The following is a 16626-nucleotide window of genomic DNA, read 5'->3' as shown; positions in this document are numbered from 1 at the left end:
CCCACGAACACCGCGAATATCACCGCGATTCTCACCGCGGTCACGATGACATATCTAACAGGAGCAGCAACCAGTAGTAACACCACCATCATCGACGGGACAATCGTACAGATACATCTAACATTGCTACGATAGCGCATGTTCGCGTTTGTTGGTTATCGTCGTTGAAAAACAGCCGATGAAAGAGGAGAGAGTTTCCGTGACTCGTGGTTTAAGTAACAGTGTTTCGAAGCGTACGATCACGGCGTAACGCGCTTTTTCGTCGTACATACAAGTTTCATTGGTCGAGTCGCAGCAACGAGCAGCAGCAGCAGCAGCAGGTTTTGGTTCCGAACCTTTATAGAAGTTCCTGAAGTGCGCGCGCGGGGTTTTACGCGTCTGCCACTCGAATGTCGAGAAACGAATGAGTGCGTGAATCGTGACAACATCGTGTCGAAGTGTACGGAGAGGAGTATCCTGAGAGAGAACGAGATAGAAACCGTCTCTCTTTCTCTCACATCCCATAGAGGCCGTGGTCGGACTTTACGCCGTCGTACGCGCTTCTCCCCTCTCCCCGTAATGGACTGTTTCTTTCTCCCTCTCTCTCGCTGAAGGCCAATTTATCTATCCCGTCTCTGTCTGAGTCTATACCATTCCTGTCTGTGCGCTGGCAGAGTTTTCACTGGCGCGACACGACACGGCACGGCACGGCACGCGCGCACACACGCTACCGACACGTAAACGAAAAACGAAACGAAACCGGCTGCTGTCCAGCCGAAACGGGAGTGTCAAACATCCGAGGAAAAATCACGGGCTATGGGAACAGTGTGTGCCATGAACTGAAAAAACAGTGCGCGACCGGTTGTCTCGTGCTTGGCCCCGTCGAAAGAGGATCTTGCATTTCATCCGGTGCGTGCTTGTGTATCCCTTTACACCAAAGGAGGAAGAGAGGTTAGGTTAGGCTAGGACTCCGCGTCACCCTTGGCCACACTCCGTCCTTCTCGCTCTTTCGTGCGATTCTCCTACCTCTCTTTTTCTGGCATACGGCCGAAGAGGAACGCGCAGACACGAGAGGCCAAACCGACTACGTACACACATTCACACATAGCCAGGACAATTGGGGAAAGAGGAGGAAAACACAAATGCCGATCGCTGGTGGAATTCTAGTCGCTGGAACCGCGGCTCATTGCTGGTCTTCCGCCGCTGGCATGCTTCGATTCCTCGCTAGACTCTCAGGTTAGCACGCAATCCATCTCTTCTATCCGCTGGACGGAACGTCGGAAACGTTTGACGGCCGCCTTGTCGATTATTTCTCGTTTCAACAAGGAAAAAGTCACGCCGCGCACGCCAGGGGAATCGCGACAGAGAAAAACTAACGACGATCGTCGTCGTGATATCGTTGCCTACGAATCATTGGCATTCGCCAATAAGAATCATCGATAACAATTACCAATAAGAATTCTCGCGTTTATAAGTTGTATACATAATGTTAAATCAATCGTTGCGAACTTTTGACGCATCTCGAATCGAGAAAATGTCGTTCTCGTTTCTCGGCTGTTTCACGCTATAAATATTATAGTGTATAGCGTATTATTACATATGTACATATGTATTCGTATTTCGTCTTTTTCCCTGCGCGTGTGCATGCCCATGTCTCTTTTCCAGCATCGACGACGCGTGCTTTAGTCACACTCTCTCTGCATCTCGGTAAAAATTTCGCTATTTTCTCGGTCCTTGTCTAGTCGGGTAGGCGGCTCGCCGCCGGGGAATCCGTGCGGTTTCGATTCCCAGACTTTCGAGTCAGTGCACCGCTACTGCTAGCTGTTAAATGGAAGCGTACAGCGGACGACGTAGACAGAATAAGAGGAACAAAAACGAGAGACGGCCCCGTGTAACCGCGGTATTATACGAGTTCGCGTGTATTCCGTGCAGAGAGGATTTGACGTATCGACTCGGATTTCCATAGCGTCGCGTAAAATTAACCTTCCCCGCTTCTCACTACCAACCCCTTTTCCTCTCAAATCCAAATCGTCGATCGCTGTCATCGGTTTAATACGTGTCAACGTGTTTCTCTTCCTACCTTGAATTTCATTAACTATTCCCCCGCTACCAATTTCTATGACTTTCTTTCGTAGCATTAGGGCTCTTTTCAAGCGTCTCTCGTCGGCGTATACACTTCCGGAACACGGTAGAAATAAATAAGGAAATAAGAAAGACAAAAATAGTGGAAATAATAGTGGAAATTATTTTTAATTCGTCTATATTGCTCATTGATCACACTTTTGATATTTTATTAAATCTTATCTATAAAATGCTTATGTAAACAGGAAGGAAGCATTTCGTAGTTCTGCTTTACCTGATCAATCGGTTATTTGTATCGATTACGCATACTGTTCAATGAAAAAGATCAGTCATAGACTACACGCGTGAAAACCCATGAATTCATGCGTTTCTTTATCGAGGTCCGTTTTACCCGAATTATTCTACGTTCGTAATTTGCTCTTAAATAGCAAATTGCACTCTGCAATTCACTGTTCGATTGATCGAGCATCGTTCAAGCGATTTATCGTTGAATTAGACCGGGAGCAAGAGCCGAATGATGATAATATAGGAATTCTGTGGTAAATAAAGAATTTTGTCACGGAGAGAAAGAGAATGGCGGTGGTAATTATTTGGATTACGGCAATCCGTGGCCGCGTTGTGAGAATCTGTGTCCTCTTGACACGCCGCAGCGACACGGCAACACCGATTCTTCTCATATCGGTGTTAATTAGCGGCCAAATGATCGCTATTGTCGCCAGTGTCGCAACGATCAGCGTCGCGAAACCAACTCTTGTCTAATGAGTGAATAAACCAACTAACTTTTATTTCTAAAGTTGCCTCTCCTTGTATGCAAACAAAAAAATATTTTCTCTTGTTCCAAAAGAATTTTTCAAACTTGCTGTAACTATTTTTTTTTTTATACAACAACCATTTTTTTTTTTTGTAAATCTTCTTACGTGCACGCGAAACCTAACGTCGAAACGAAATCTATTTTCAGACTGTCGCGAAATTATATGTAGTTTCTGAAAGGAAAAGTATAAATCTTTTCTGTAGCTTTAAAAGTCGAGGAACTGAAAAACCTTGGTCTTACAGTCATCGAAGCACTTTGTCGTGTGTAATAATAGTAGATAACCGAAAGTAGTACATATGTACGTAAACAACCTTGCATATTTCTTCAGTCCTCTGATAAATTTAAACGCATGGATTAACTGTTAACGTAAGGTCCTAAAGTATTTCAGCTGATACGAGCGTTGTGATAATTTCAAGACGTCGGCAGTACTATCCAGCTTTAATAATCGACCAATTCAATGGAAAAATGATAAAAGTGCATTTTTCTTTGGAATCTTATATAGGAAAGATAGATAAGATCAGTATTTATTAAAGAATTTTATTAAACGTTTAAACTTTAATATATATAATGATATTATATTACTATACACATTTTGTAAATACTATAGCAATACTTTAATATCCGGTATCATATAAATGATTCTATTGATGTTCAACTTTATCGACTTTTAATTTTCTCAAATTAAAAATTTCATTACCTGTATCAGCAAGGTTTTGATCAAAACTCAGCGTAAAGAATCTTTTCGCAGAAGCAAAATAAATCAGAATCATTTCGATCAGTACGTGTTATCGTTGCTCAGAAGGAGACCGTAGCGTGTCTCGTTTCGATAGGTTTGTTTATCTCATATCTGACTCGTCATCGCCCAATCTATCGATCATGAAATAAACACCGTTTCATCGTCGTTAAGAGAGTACGTTCATCAAATTTCCAAACCAAACAGATTGGTATTTATTCGATCGAATAGACGAGCATACGATACATTTGCAAACCTCTGCCCCCTCCTGCTACTATCCGTTATACATTAATTCATCGACGAGTGAATGAGTAACCTCTAGGCAAAAATCGGCCGCGAATACATCAAAATATAAATAGAAACGTGTCTGAGGACCGCTGCTGTGTGTGTCGGCCTCGGGTACCGAGTCAGTACTATTCGAGAATTTACCTACAGTGAGGTCTGATCCATAAGGAGGGAACGTTCTGATGTAAAGGAAACGAAAGTGTGAAACAGTCATAGAGAAAGAATATAATAGAGAGGCGGTGTCGTATCGGTAATATTGGAAACGAGTGGTCGGATTTTGTGCGCTCGCATCGAGCGCATAAATATGTGGAAGAGATTCGATGCAAATCGCAGGAAAAGTGAGAGTGGCAATGAGTCAACATCCGCGTCTGCTGTTTTCTAGCCATCGATAAATTTCGAAAGGCGTATAGTTCGCTTTCGTACTGATATTTTTATTTTCCATTTCATCGCTAGTTTCTTCGTTTCTCTCCTACTTTTTCCTTTTCCAGAGGTTGTCGTTTGGTGGTCGTTTTTTTGGAATGAGGAAAAGGGTTGTGAAAAAGGGGAAACGAATTCGATAGGGCAGGATGCAGACAGGAGCAGAGTGATTTTCTTGTTAAATCGCTTGCAGACGCTTTATCTTTAGAAGCCACGGACAGACAGTGGCACCGGTTTTTTTCTCCTTAACGGAAATAGCTATCATTCTATACGCCTTAGAATGAACCGGCAATACTCGGCAAAATTTATTTTCGACGTGTAGGTTTACGTATCCGCCGTCTGGTCGGAATATCGGCCGGGGGATCATCAAAGGGGGCAAGAAACCGGAAAATTCGCTAAATTTCGATGCCGTTCGAATCGTCGAATAGACGTTCCGTCGTCTGGTGTGGCGCGTCTGTCGCGTCCAATATGGTTTCTAATGCTTCCACAACACCGGTCCGCCATTCGAAAGATATAACAATGAAAAAACGCTGATCTTCGCAGGTGGACCATTACCAGTCAAATTGATTGGTTTTACAATTTCATTTGAAAATTCCTACTTCGTGGTGTATTTTTTCCGTAATGTAACTTTCGTAACGATAACTGAAAGAATAATTTAATGAATTTTATTTTGTTTTTTTTTATGTATTCAAACTGAAAATAATTTTCTATCAAGGCTACTTATACCAATAGCAGTCAAAATGACTAGTTCTACAATTTTACAAAATATGTCAACCCTCGTTCAGGGATGATGGATTAATAATACCAAAAATGTACTACCTAACGTGGAATTCCTTCCGTAAAAATGCAATAAATCAATAAATATAAAAATATTCTATTTTTTAAAGATCAGCCATTTTCACTGGTTTTCGTAGAAATAGCTTCGCGTTAACACTTTGACTGCCACGCTGAAAACCACGGGAGTATTTTTATTATTCAAAGCATACAATGACAAAATAATAATAAATTGATGATGTAAGACAACATTCTTCCCCAATGGACCGTTTATCTTATTGGTGGCCACGAGTGACCACCGTGGCGCCGTGGTAACAGTTGACAGCGACATATTATAACATGGCTTCGTTTATTTCGACAAACCATTCGCATTCGTTGTTTCGTCGTAAGCAAAGCGTGCAGAATATATCGTTGAAACGTGTAGAAGATATTAGTAAACAGTATTTGCTCATTCTATATATAATAGGAAGGTATGTTCACAATTCTAACCTCAATTATATGATTATAAAGCAGTATTTACGATTATTCTCTAAGGTGTGTTTATAATAATATTCGTAGATTACCTCTCAACGATATGGATGCAAACACAGTGCACCGTTAGATGCAACATTTGTTCTCATTTTTTTTCATTAATGTTCCAATAAAAATGTTTAATTGTTCAATGGGGCACTTTTTATTTCAAAGTATCTTCTATTCATTGGTTATGTTGAAAATGCCCTAGCTGTCAATTTTCATACAATTTTTACAATTGTAAGAAGTTGAAGCGCTCCGGTCACCAATGACCACACAGTGGCGTCACAGGAGAAACCGTGGCGGGTCATATATGACCCACGTGACAGTCAAACTGTTAACTATCGGTAGTTCGAGTGTTAAAATATTACGAAAAGAATAGAAAATAATGTCTGAGATAATCTATTAGCTATACACTCTATGACTCTTCTTCTTTGCAAAGTGAAATGGAAATTTATTCTTTACAAAAGACGTATTCATCAAACCTGGAGTTTCTCTATCGCAAGAAAAGTATTCTAATTTAGGACAATAAAGATCAGATAAGTCTCAGCAGACTGCCAAACAGTTTCATAATTTCACTTTGGTGCCGGTTCGCCGGTAAGTAATTACATATATATACTTCCAAAAAAGAAGTTGTTTACTTTCACGATTCGCCTAACAGCTTCTCTTTAGAACTCCACACTTTCCATCGAGCGAGATATCTTTCTTTCTTCGTTCGTGGTTTTATCCATTAGAAGATAACAAAGTATATAGATAAGAGATAATGATATCTGAAAATATTTTCTCCTATAAGTAGAACATGAATAAATACATATAAGCATATAATGAGAAATATTGAATTGGCAATTAAGTGATTGTGGTCAATTGTGGCTTTTGTCAATACCATCTAATGACAAAACCCGCAATCACTTAGTTGCCAAGAATAATATTGAAAAGAGGACAAATAAAGTGTAACGTAAGACGCACAATATTTTTTGTTTTATATTACTTTATTGAATTATACGCGAACATAATAATAGAAATAGAACGAAATGGATCATACCTAATTCGATAAAATAATATAAAACAAAAATTGTTGTTCATCTATTATCACCTTTTCGGACGATCTAATATAAAGTGAAAAATATCGCCATGTCTCCTGTTGCAATGAGGAACGCGTATATCGATAGATGTAATCGAGAGTCGGCGCGTTGAATCAATGGTCGATTACCGTGAAATCTCGAAAAGGTTTGCCCATTCGTTTCGATATGATTCACGGTTCCGGTTAATCGACTCCGTCGATAAAACATCTAATACACCGAGCTCTTATTTCCCCAGAGTCGCGTATGGTGTATGAAATTTCGCGGTGCCAACCATTCGAGAGTAACTATTTCTGTCCCCATTAGCAAATAGCACATGAATTATACATGGCTGTCTGTTAATTAACGGCGATGTGTTATGTGTCGGGCTTATCGAGTTGGAAAATTAAACGGTTGGATACGTGTTCGTGGATAGAGAGGATTGTCGGTGTCGAATTTATCACGTGGTCCTGGAAACGTCCTTTTACCTACAACTTGCTTAACGCAAGTCGTAATTAAACGCAGGTGTTGAACGAATGGTAGAAATAAAACGATCATGAAACGGGTTCTAATATCGGTACGTATAATATTTTTATTCAACTATATTTATACATATTACAGTATTCTCGGATTATTAGAAGTTGTGAAACTGTCTACAAAAAAGCGGTATCGTATCTGTTTTCTTTAATTCTAGCGTTTCGTAATTATTACTAGAACCATATCATGTCACTTTTACCATAATAGGATAATACAAGATAATTTTTAGAAACACTGCTAGATTGTTGTAATTCTTTTGATATAATTCTAAAATCCATTGGAATATAGGATTCTATTATAAATAGCAATGAAATATTCTATTTGCAAGATTTTTAGAAAAATTAATTTTTTTTTTATTAGAAAGATTAATTAGAAGGTAAATCTAATAGAATTTTACCGACGTCACCGAAAAATTCATCTGGAAAGAATGCTCGATTATATCTCGCTTAAAATCTCCACTCTATTGACAAAAATCTGAAACGATTACAAAGCAGCCAGATCGTGGAATTTCATCGTTTAATAATAAAAGTCATCCTGTGTGTACGAGCGGTATCCGGTAATGCTGCACTATTCAGATGGCGTACGTGTGTTCGGTACTTGTATTCCGCACGAACGGCTCGGCCTCGTTTCTGATCGCAACAACGAGGGTATCGTACGCGGAGGAGAGCATCCAAGGGCGACTCGGACTCGACCATTTCTCGGACAATGATGTTTTCTGCTTCTCTCCTGGAAGCCCGCGCACAATGCCCGTGTAACGCCTATTTCTAAATAGACGAAAGAGTCCAGCCGTGGGATTGACGATACAACAATGAATACCGTTATTATTAGGTTGCCTGGACAAACATCCAAACGTCCGTGTAAATCATATTCGATTTTGCTGTTTTCGTCAAAGGATTACCGTTTCGTCTATCTCAGCGTTTTTCTTTTTTATTTCGGAGTCGTTCATTCACCGTAGAAAAGGCACGGAAGATCGGCAAATTCCAGAGTTAAAAAGAAACTGCCTTTTTATCAAATTTGTCATGGGATTCTCTTGGAAAATATTTACAAAAATAGCAACTGTGCAAAAATACCATCTGGATATTGGGTGTGTGAACACTTACACTTATAAATTTCAATTAATAAAATGAGGTGTACTAAATTAATTTGTTAAAACAATTTGGTATGTGTAGCGACGGCAAAGTGTCAAGATTACATCAGTAAAATTTGAAAACCATTCAATAATGTAGACAGGAGTTGTGATAATTTTATTAGAAACATTCATGATGAGTGTCTCAGAAAATTATTCGAACGCTGTAACACTGTTGATAGTTTTTCATCTTCCTTTGCAGCGAATGTAAACATCATTGCTAAATGAAAATATTGCTACGTTCACTTGACGTTAGGATATCGTTTCGGTAACAGTAACGTAAAAGTGTGCACACTAACACTTACACGAATACCAAAAAGTGTGAAACAAAAAATTGTGAAAGAGAAATAATATCCGATTACACGAGGACCGCAGATCATATAACGAGATTGCCAGAATCGTGAACAGAAGTCCAAGATACATTATATGATAAAAAAGTCAAAGAACGAGGGAACACTTGTAAACAAAGGTCGATCAGGTCGACCAAGGAAATTGACTGGAAGAGAGGAGAAAGTTGTTATTCGCGAGTTAAAAAAAATCCTACTGCATCCGCTCCTCGACTCGCAAGTATGGTAGCTGATATGTTTCATAAAGAAGTTTACCCGGAATTACGTCGACGAATCTTACGAAACGATGATTTTCATGGCGGAGTACCGCGAAACAAGCCATATATTAGTGCGGTAAATCATAAAAAAAGATTGACATTTGCAAAAACCTATATTAATAAAGATAATTGTTTTTGGGACAAAGTCATCTTTTCGGACGAGTCAAAGTTTAACATTTATGGCCGGGTGGTCAAAATTATGTGCGGAGAAAACTAAATACGGAATTGGAATCGACGTTTACATGAAACAGTGAAACACGGAGTTGGATCGGTCATGGTGGGGAGGCGCATGGCCGCCAGTGGCACCGGAAATTTGATACTTATTGATGGAATACTTGATAGATATAAGTGTCCAAATATTTTAAAAAGTAATCTTAAAGAAAGTGTCCGTAAATTAGGATTATTGAAAGATTTCCACTTCCAAGAAGATAATGATCCTAAGCATACTGCTAGAATTGTGAAAGAATGGATCGTATAAACACACCACACACGTCAATTACTCCACCGCAAAGTTCAGACATAAATCCGATTGAAAATTTATGGGCTGAAATCGGAAAAAGATGAAATAAATTTCAGATAACCCCAAAGTAAGTATTGAAAGATAAAATTATAGAAATATGGAACTCCGTTGAGTGTACTTTTACAAAATCATTGGTTTACTGTATGGAACGTCGATTGAGACACACTATCGCTGCTAAAGGTAGTCCAACAAAATATTAATATTAAATAATTTAATAACATACGTAGCGTTCAAATACTTTTGTCAGTCACTTACAATGCGTGTTTTTAATAAATGTATCAACTCCTACGTACGTTGTCGAATCCTTTTCAAATTCTACCGACATAACCTCAAAAATTCCATCTTCCTACTGACATCTGCTTGTCTAAGCACCATTACTTTAATGTACATTATTTCTATCATTCAAGTTTGCATATGTAAGCGTTCGAATACCTTCGTCAGCCACTGTATATTTTTCGATCGAATTATCACGACGATTATCTTATCACAAATATTAATATTACAGTAATATTGTATATTATAAGTATATAACAATATCTGGCGAAAATTGGCGAGTGAATCGAATGAATTAGATTTTTAGAATTGCATTGAATGGGGTTTCGTAGCGTTTAGGTGAATGGAACGACGTTACGGTATTCTAAACTATGTTATCGTAATAATGGATCTCGGAGGGAAATGGAACTTTTGTTTATTTCATTAGGCAAATCCTATTGTTCTGCATTTTTCCAGAGTTTTCTGCCAGTTTCCCATTATTCCGGAATCGACTAGGTGAAAGGGCGATTTCGGCTAACGAGGAGGATGCTCGTATGACTATGCGAGCGGCGCACGTTTCGTATCGTGTCCGATCTCGGATGGTGAAAATCGTCGGTGTTAACGGTGGACTGCGTCGGATACGCGACTGTCTCTACCTGCTTGCTAAATACCAGGTCGTAAAATCTAGTGGAAAACGTGCTCAGTTTGCCGTGAAAAGTTTGTCCGGATGAATTTCACGAACGTCTTTGTATAATGCTGGGTCGAATGTTTTCTCACGTGTTGTTTTAGGACTTGTAATCCTATTGAACAACTGCTTACCGAGTTTCTATTGAAGTAAGTTCGTGGGTTGATAGGATTTAGCAAAACAATGTTAACTGAAGAACCGACACTTTTGTCAACATGATTGATTTATGATTTTTTTATAGTGATTATTTAAACCTGTATCGTTACGTTTATTAATTTACTTGTTTATCTTTCTTTTTTATCGATGTTAGAATTCCTTGAAGCATTAGTTCTTTAGAGATTCTTTATGCTGTTAGATTTTACAATAAATATTTCGGTATAATTTTCATTGTTCCACAATGATTTACAATTTAGATGGTTGGCAACTAAGTGATTGCGGGTTTCGTCAATACCACCTAACGGCAAAATCCGCAATCACTTAGTTGCCAAGCCAATAGCTGAAATTAAAAAAAGCAATTCGTTGGACCAAAAGAGAAAATAATCCTTCACGTCGACACGACAAGCTCGGACAATCTCGATCATGAATATTAACGTATCCTCTTCGACGAACGATTTTACCACGGCTCTTCGATTTACGTCCGGTGTGGCACGTGAAAGGACGATCAATTATTCGGGCGCGCGACACAAATGTTATTCGGTGCATTACGCGCCACTCTGCGTCGGTCCTCGATCGGAACAAAGTCGACCAATCACGTCACTTTTATTTCTTCTTTATTTTCCCCCATAGTCATTGAATTTTATCGAAAACGATTATTCCTTATTAATTTTTAATTGTTTGTTAGTTATTAACGATTACTGTACAGTACTATTGGGTTGGCAACTAAGCGATTGCGGGTTTTGTCATTACCACCTAATGACACATAACCTAAACACAATACATAGGGATACGTTAGAAAGGGTGACAGAAGAAACGTAAGAAACGGGACCGCGTACAAAGACTGACTTAGGAAACGGTGGTTTTCGTGCCGGACTGAAATCAGGCCGCAGCGATATATCGCCGCTCTTAACCTCGCGATGCCCTGCTGCACGAAACTTTATTTCCATCGAGCCACGACTTCCGCAACCACCCGCCGCTTTTATACCCTCAGGGAGTGCTGCAGTTGGTCGCAGTGCAGCGGCCCACTGCTCCTGATGCACCAAAACTGCTTGGAGAGCTGCAGGCTCACCGATTGTTCTGTAGATGTTAACGTCGTATCGATCAGCATCGACGACTTCCTTCTTTTGGGCAAAAGAAAGAGACGATAGGCTATAAATATGGAAGCGATAACGATATTACGAAATTTCATCGAAATAAATGCGGTTGTTTAGCATCGAAAGCAATTTTGCAGATAATTTCTTCTTGTAAGCGAATTTTTTTTGGTTCTACAGCTTTCGGATTGAGGTTAGGTTGGATATTTAGCTGCAACATGGAATTAAAACAGAAAACAGGGCAGTTGTGGAGAATTTAACGATTGCTGGTAAATGTAATGTATAATAAAAGCTACGAATGAATTCGTAAGAGGAAAATGGAAAAAGGATTGTATGTACGTACTGGAAACTGCACTGGGAATTTTGTTTCAATTTTGTTAGCAGCAGCTCCCAACACTTTTAAATGTTTTATTTGAAATTTACTTTAACTAAAAAATAAGACAATTTAAGTAAATAAAGGAAGAAAGAAATTCACTTAAATACTAGTTTTATTCACACTATTGTTGTATTTTCTAATTTTTAAGTGTATGATACATCTTGAAACAATGTCCAGTATGCAATCAGAAAAAAAGGTGGGACTGAAAGAATGTCGAATGAGACTCGACAAAGGAGCTGTTGAGATAAGAACTGATATCGAGTTACACTCGACATTGGGGTGAAAAAGGTTAAAGAGACGTGTAAAATTAATAGATTGGGGTTAGGTTGGTAAAGTAATTAAGTAGTAGGCAAGTTATATTAGTAAGTAAGTAAAATATTTAACTGAATAAGTAAAGCATAGGTGATTTTTGCCACGTGCAATTCATTCTTCAGATGTCACCACGTATGCCCATTTCTTCACGTGCATTCTACGAATCGCTCTTCACTCGCTGCCGATACTCTACCATAAATATTTAATCGATCTCCAATCGTATATCATTCAACCGTAATGTTATTCGTCAAATGTATATTCAATCGTAATGTCTATCACTCGTGCCAATTCTACAAAGTAGGATTAAACAATTTAAACAATTGCAAAAGTCTATTCCTTTAAAGTACAGCGAAAATATTTTTATTTAGAAAATGAAATTTGTTGCATCGCTTGTAGGGACCTACATACATATCTCAAAGCTATTATCTCTACGAGTCAACCATAAATTATCGATACCTAATTGATAATCATTAGCAGCAGTTTGCTTTCAACCGGGTGATCGATCATCGTTACACCTGCTAATCTACCGTAAATGGCTTCCACTGCCATTTTAACGACTATTTCAAATTCTTAAAATACAAACTAAATCTCGATTGTATCTATTTAACGAAATTACTGAGATTTTGAAAACTTTAATATATTGGGTTGGCAACTAAATGATTGCGGATTTTGTCATTACCACCCAATGACCACCCAATGTTGCTCCTATTTTGCGACCAAGTTTTTCAGGACAGAAAAAAAGAAATAAAAAAAAAACTGCATCATACAACAAAAAATGTAAAGCGCCGACATATAATACAGCATGGCTATGTCGTACCGCCGCGTATCGGTACCTTTGCCCAACATATCATTACAAAAATTCATTTATTGTGAATAATGCACTTAAAATCTGTATTTTCTGGACTCAATAAACTCCTTTGTAAAACCACCCAATGTTGCCAATCCAATATTTCTTTTATCGTTCGAGAAATGTCATTTAGATAAATTTCTAAAATACAAACGGTCCAATTGTACCATCTTTTGAAGATTTTATATTAAATTAGCGAGATAGAAAAATTAGCAAGACTCGTTGACAATAACGTACTCATATACGAACTTACGGTTAATAATTTATACTGTATATAAAAAATTGTCTGAAATTGTATATAATTGTATGTAATTATATACACGAGAAATATGTTCTTTTAACACCATCTATTGGAGGTTGGCAATTAAGTGATTGCAGATTTTGTCGCTAGGTGGTATTGACAAAATCCGCGATCACTTAGTTACTAACCCATATTACCGTTGCTCATCAACCGTCGAAAGCCATGGTTTACGTTACTTTCGTGTCATTTTGCACACGAATGCACGTACCATTACACATACGAAGCTGCAATACGAACACCTGCAGCGTGAAGTTATGCAAATTCGTGGCGTCGCGTCAGTGTTCACGTCGGTGTGTCTTTGGTTCGATGCCAGAGTGGACCTTCCATTGTCCATTAGATCAGGCCATGCTACGCGGTGAAGAACGCTAAAGAGGTAGAGAAAGAGAGTAAAGGCTAGGTAGGAACGCGCCACTTTTTTCCACCGAAACGGTCTGCTAATATCAAATTACATCTCGCGATCACGAAAGGCTGGTGTGTCCGACCGGCCACGCCATTATCGAACGTTCTCCGGCTTACATACGATCTCTTTGACTGCGAGGTGGGTCCCGGCCGTCATTACCAAGGTGATAAATCGTTCAGAAAATTATGCCTCTGAGCACGTGAAAATTTGGCGTAATTTACCGGCCGAACTGCGCCACTGCGGCGAATTTCAAATTCGTGTGCCGATCTTTTCAATGCATCTAAACTGTTCTCTGCTCGAAAACCGTTTTCTCTCCCGTTTATGTGAACGAAAAAATGCTGAAAGACCGGAGATTTAAGGGAGAAAAAAGGTGTCGAAGGAATTCCACGAAAAAATGTGTACCCCTTTTTATCCGCAGATCTACTCTCCTCGAATGAGAAAGCTTTTTCGCTGTGCTGTCGAGAGGCGATCACGCGAATACCTCGTGATACGTCAGCATTGGGAATAAATTAAATTTAACGCTGGAATAACCGCTTTTGCTACCGTGCACGAATGCATGTGGCACGAAAAAAGGGAGACATAAAATTGCATTTATATATCGCGCGCGTTACGTTCGAACGACAGCGGTTGACTTGAAAAATATTTAGACGGCGCTAATCGCGGCGCGGCAGTAGCGGGTTTTCGTTGATTCATAGTAGCGATACTCTAGTTGATTTAGTCCTCGTCTAGCGGAGATTAGGTTATTATTGGTTCAGTGGAATGTTTTATTTTATACTGATAAGTTGATTTTTATTAAATATATAGAAGTATGCAGAACATAGTGAATATAAAGAGTAGCTTAGAAAATAATAAACCTGAGATAACCGCGTTAGAATTCACTCAGCCGCCATCATTCAAGGATTAACACTTAACGCTCCAAGTGTGCTTCTCAAGCACCACCGATGTGCGGCGCTTTACTCCAAATGTATTTTTCGGTCATTATCGGTAATTGTTTACAAATAAAAAATAATACTCTACAGTGAGTACCGTTAGACCTGTGAACGCAAACCCGGTTTGCATCCGAATGAATGTTTTAAAAAATTGCACACATTACTCGATTATAATTAATATAAATATTGCAATCAAAATTGTATTACTTCTCAGATGAATAAAGATTGTTTTGAATGACTTTAATATTCATTTCAAATCTGACACTTAAAAACTTGCAAGTTGAAATGCGATGAGAATAAGTTGAAGTTGCCGGTCGATATTCACAGTTAAAAGTCGGAGCGTTAGAGGTTAACCTCTGTGACAACAAACAAACAATTGTTAAATAATCTGACTAAACTATTTCTACCAAGTAGTTTCATACTTTTCCGTTGAAATCAATAGCTTACTAATTAACCAGTTTCACGTGCAACTCACTACTCGAGTTAAACCATCACGTTCACACTAATTAAAGTGAAATTATCCAGCGAGTAACGTTTCTCTGTTTCCTGGTCCCAACTGAATTATCTTGTGTGAAAAGGTTTGCGCATGCGCATCGTTGGATTTGCCATGTATCGCGGATACACGTCCGCCATTGAGGGTGCGTTCGTGGCAACGAAAGTATGCTAATTAAGCTGTTGCCGGCACGTCTAATTGCACCGTAGCCGGCTAATGAGTCGGTGGTTTACCTGGCGGCGAAATTTTGGTCTGAAAAGTCGGCAAACAACGTGGGCCGATTTTCACCGGCCAATTAGCCGATTCCCCTCTGTTACTGAGATCTGTTACACGGCCGGTGAATTTCAACCGTTGCCGATGGGCTGATTCTCGTGGGACCGGGAACCGGAGTAACGGGCAAAACGCGATTGATTTATTTGTTCTTGTTTGTTGCTGTTGTTTGTGTAGGAAACTATGATTGTTTGTAGATTAACACGTCGACTGCCACGGTGGTCATCAGTGTCCCACGTTACTAAATTTTGTAGACTAATTAATGCAAGGTAAACTTCATAAACCAAAAGATTAAATAGTAATTAGTAGTAAGTAAATAATAATTAAAATATAATAGACTAAAAATAATATAATATTTGGCAAAAATTAGATGTTATGATATAGTAGATATTTTTCTGGGGATAACATTTCAGCTAATGAAACTATTAAAAACTGTAAATCCGGACTGGACTATTTTTGTACATTTTTAAACGAGGTTTAGTGTTCTATTTACTTACTGATAGAGCAATTAAATAATCCAAACTCACCAAACAATTGAATAGCTCGTAAGTTAAGAAAGTTAGCTGAGCAATAAATTGTAGTTTCTGAAAACTATAACAAAAGGTGATAACCAAATAGTAAAACTTAATTATTGTACATACAAGCATTCCCTAGCAGATATTAGGAAAAGTCTAGATGCAAGTAATTCTTTTCCAAACAGTATTTGCTCATTCTTCTTGATACAGCTTTGCGATACAAGCCCATAGTTTACTAGAAACTGTTCCTTTTCTCAAAAGGGTTTCCTGACACTTGCGGCGACCTTTTTTCTGAAAATATAAATCCAAATCGGCGTGAACGGTTAACCGGTAGCAAAGCCCCTAAGAAGAGCGTTAAGACGATCACAATAGTCTCATAAAACCGCAAATCCCCTCAAATAACCATCTCAAAAAAGGATTCGATTTCTGCTTTTAACCTGGTTCAGAAACGGAGACGATGATTTTCCTTGGTTTCGTCGCCGAACGAGTCTCTCTCTAAACGTACGTACTTCGATCGAGAGAAGTATTAGTTGGCAACTAAGTGACTGCGGATTTTGTCATTA

General features: G+C 38.7%; 1 protein-coding gene across 3 annotated transcripts in view; it reads left to right on the top strand.

The window, feature by feature from the left end:
- The first annotated feature begins 6 nt into the window (after window positions 1–6).
- The window catches only part of LOC100745703, a 68149-nt gene continuing 51529 nt past the window's right edge, over window positions 7–16626 (top strand). Inside the window, exon 1 of one of the 3 annotated variants that reach the window (XM_033322360.1) lies at window positions 7–1185. In XM_033322360.1, coding sequence (XP_033178251.1) covers window positions 1122–1185 — 64 coding nt within the window. In that variant the 5' untranslated portion in view covers window positions 7–1121. Of the gene's footprint in view, window positions 1216–15792; window positions 15818–16626 lie in introns of those variants that run through there. The other 2 variants (XM_024369626.2, XM_033322361.1) reach the window with 2 other exon arrangements.

Source organism: Bombus impatiens, unplaced genomic scaffold (genome assembly GCF_000188095.3).
Source record: "Bombus impatiens unplaced genomic scaffold, BIMP_2.2 scf_0621, whole genome shotgun sequence".
In the NCBI taxonomy this organism is placed as follows: domain Eukaryota; kingdom Metazoa; phylum Arthropoda; class Insecta; order Hymenoptera; family Apidae; genus Bombus; species Bombus impatiens.
This window is presented reverse-complemented; position numbering and strand designations above follow the sequence as displayed.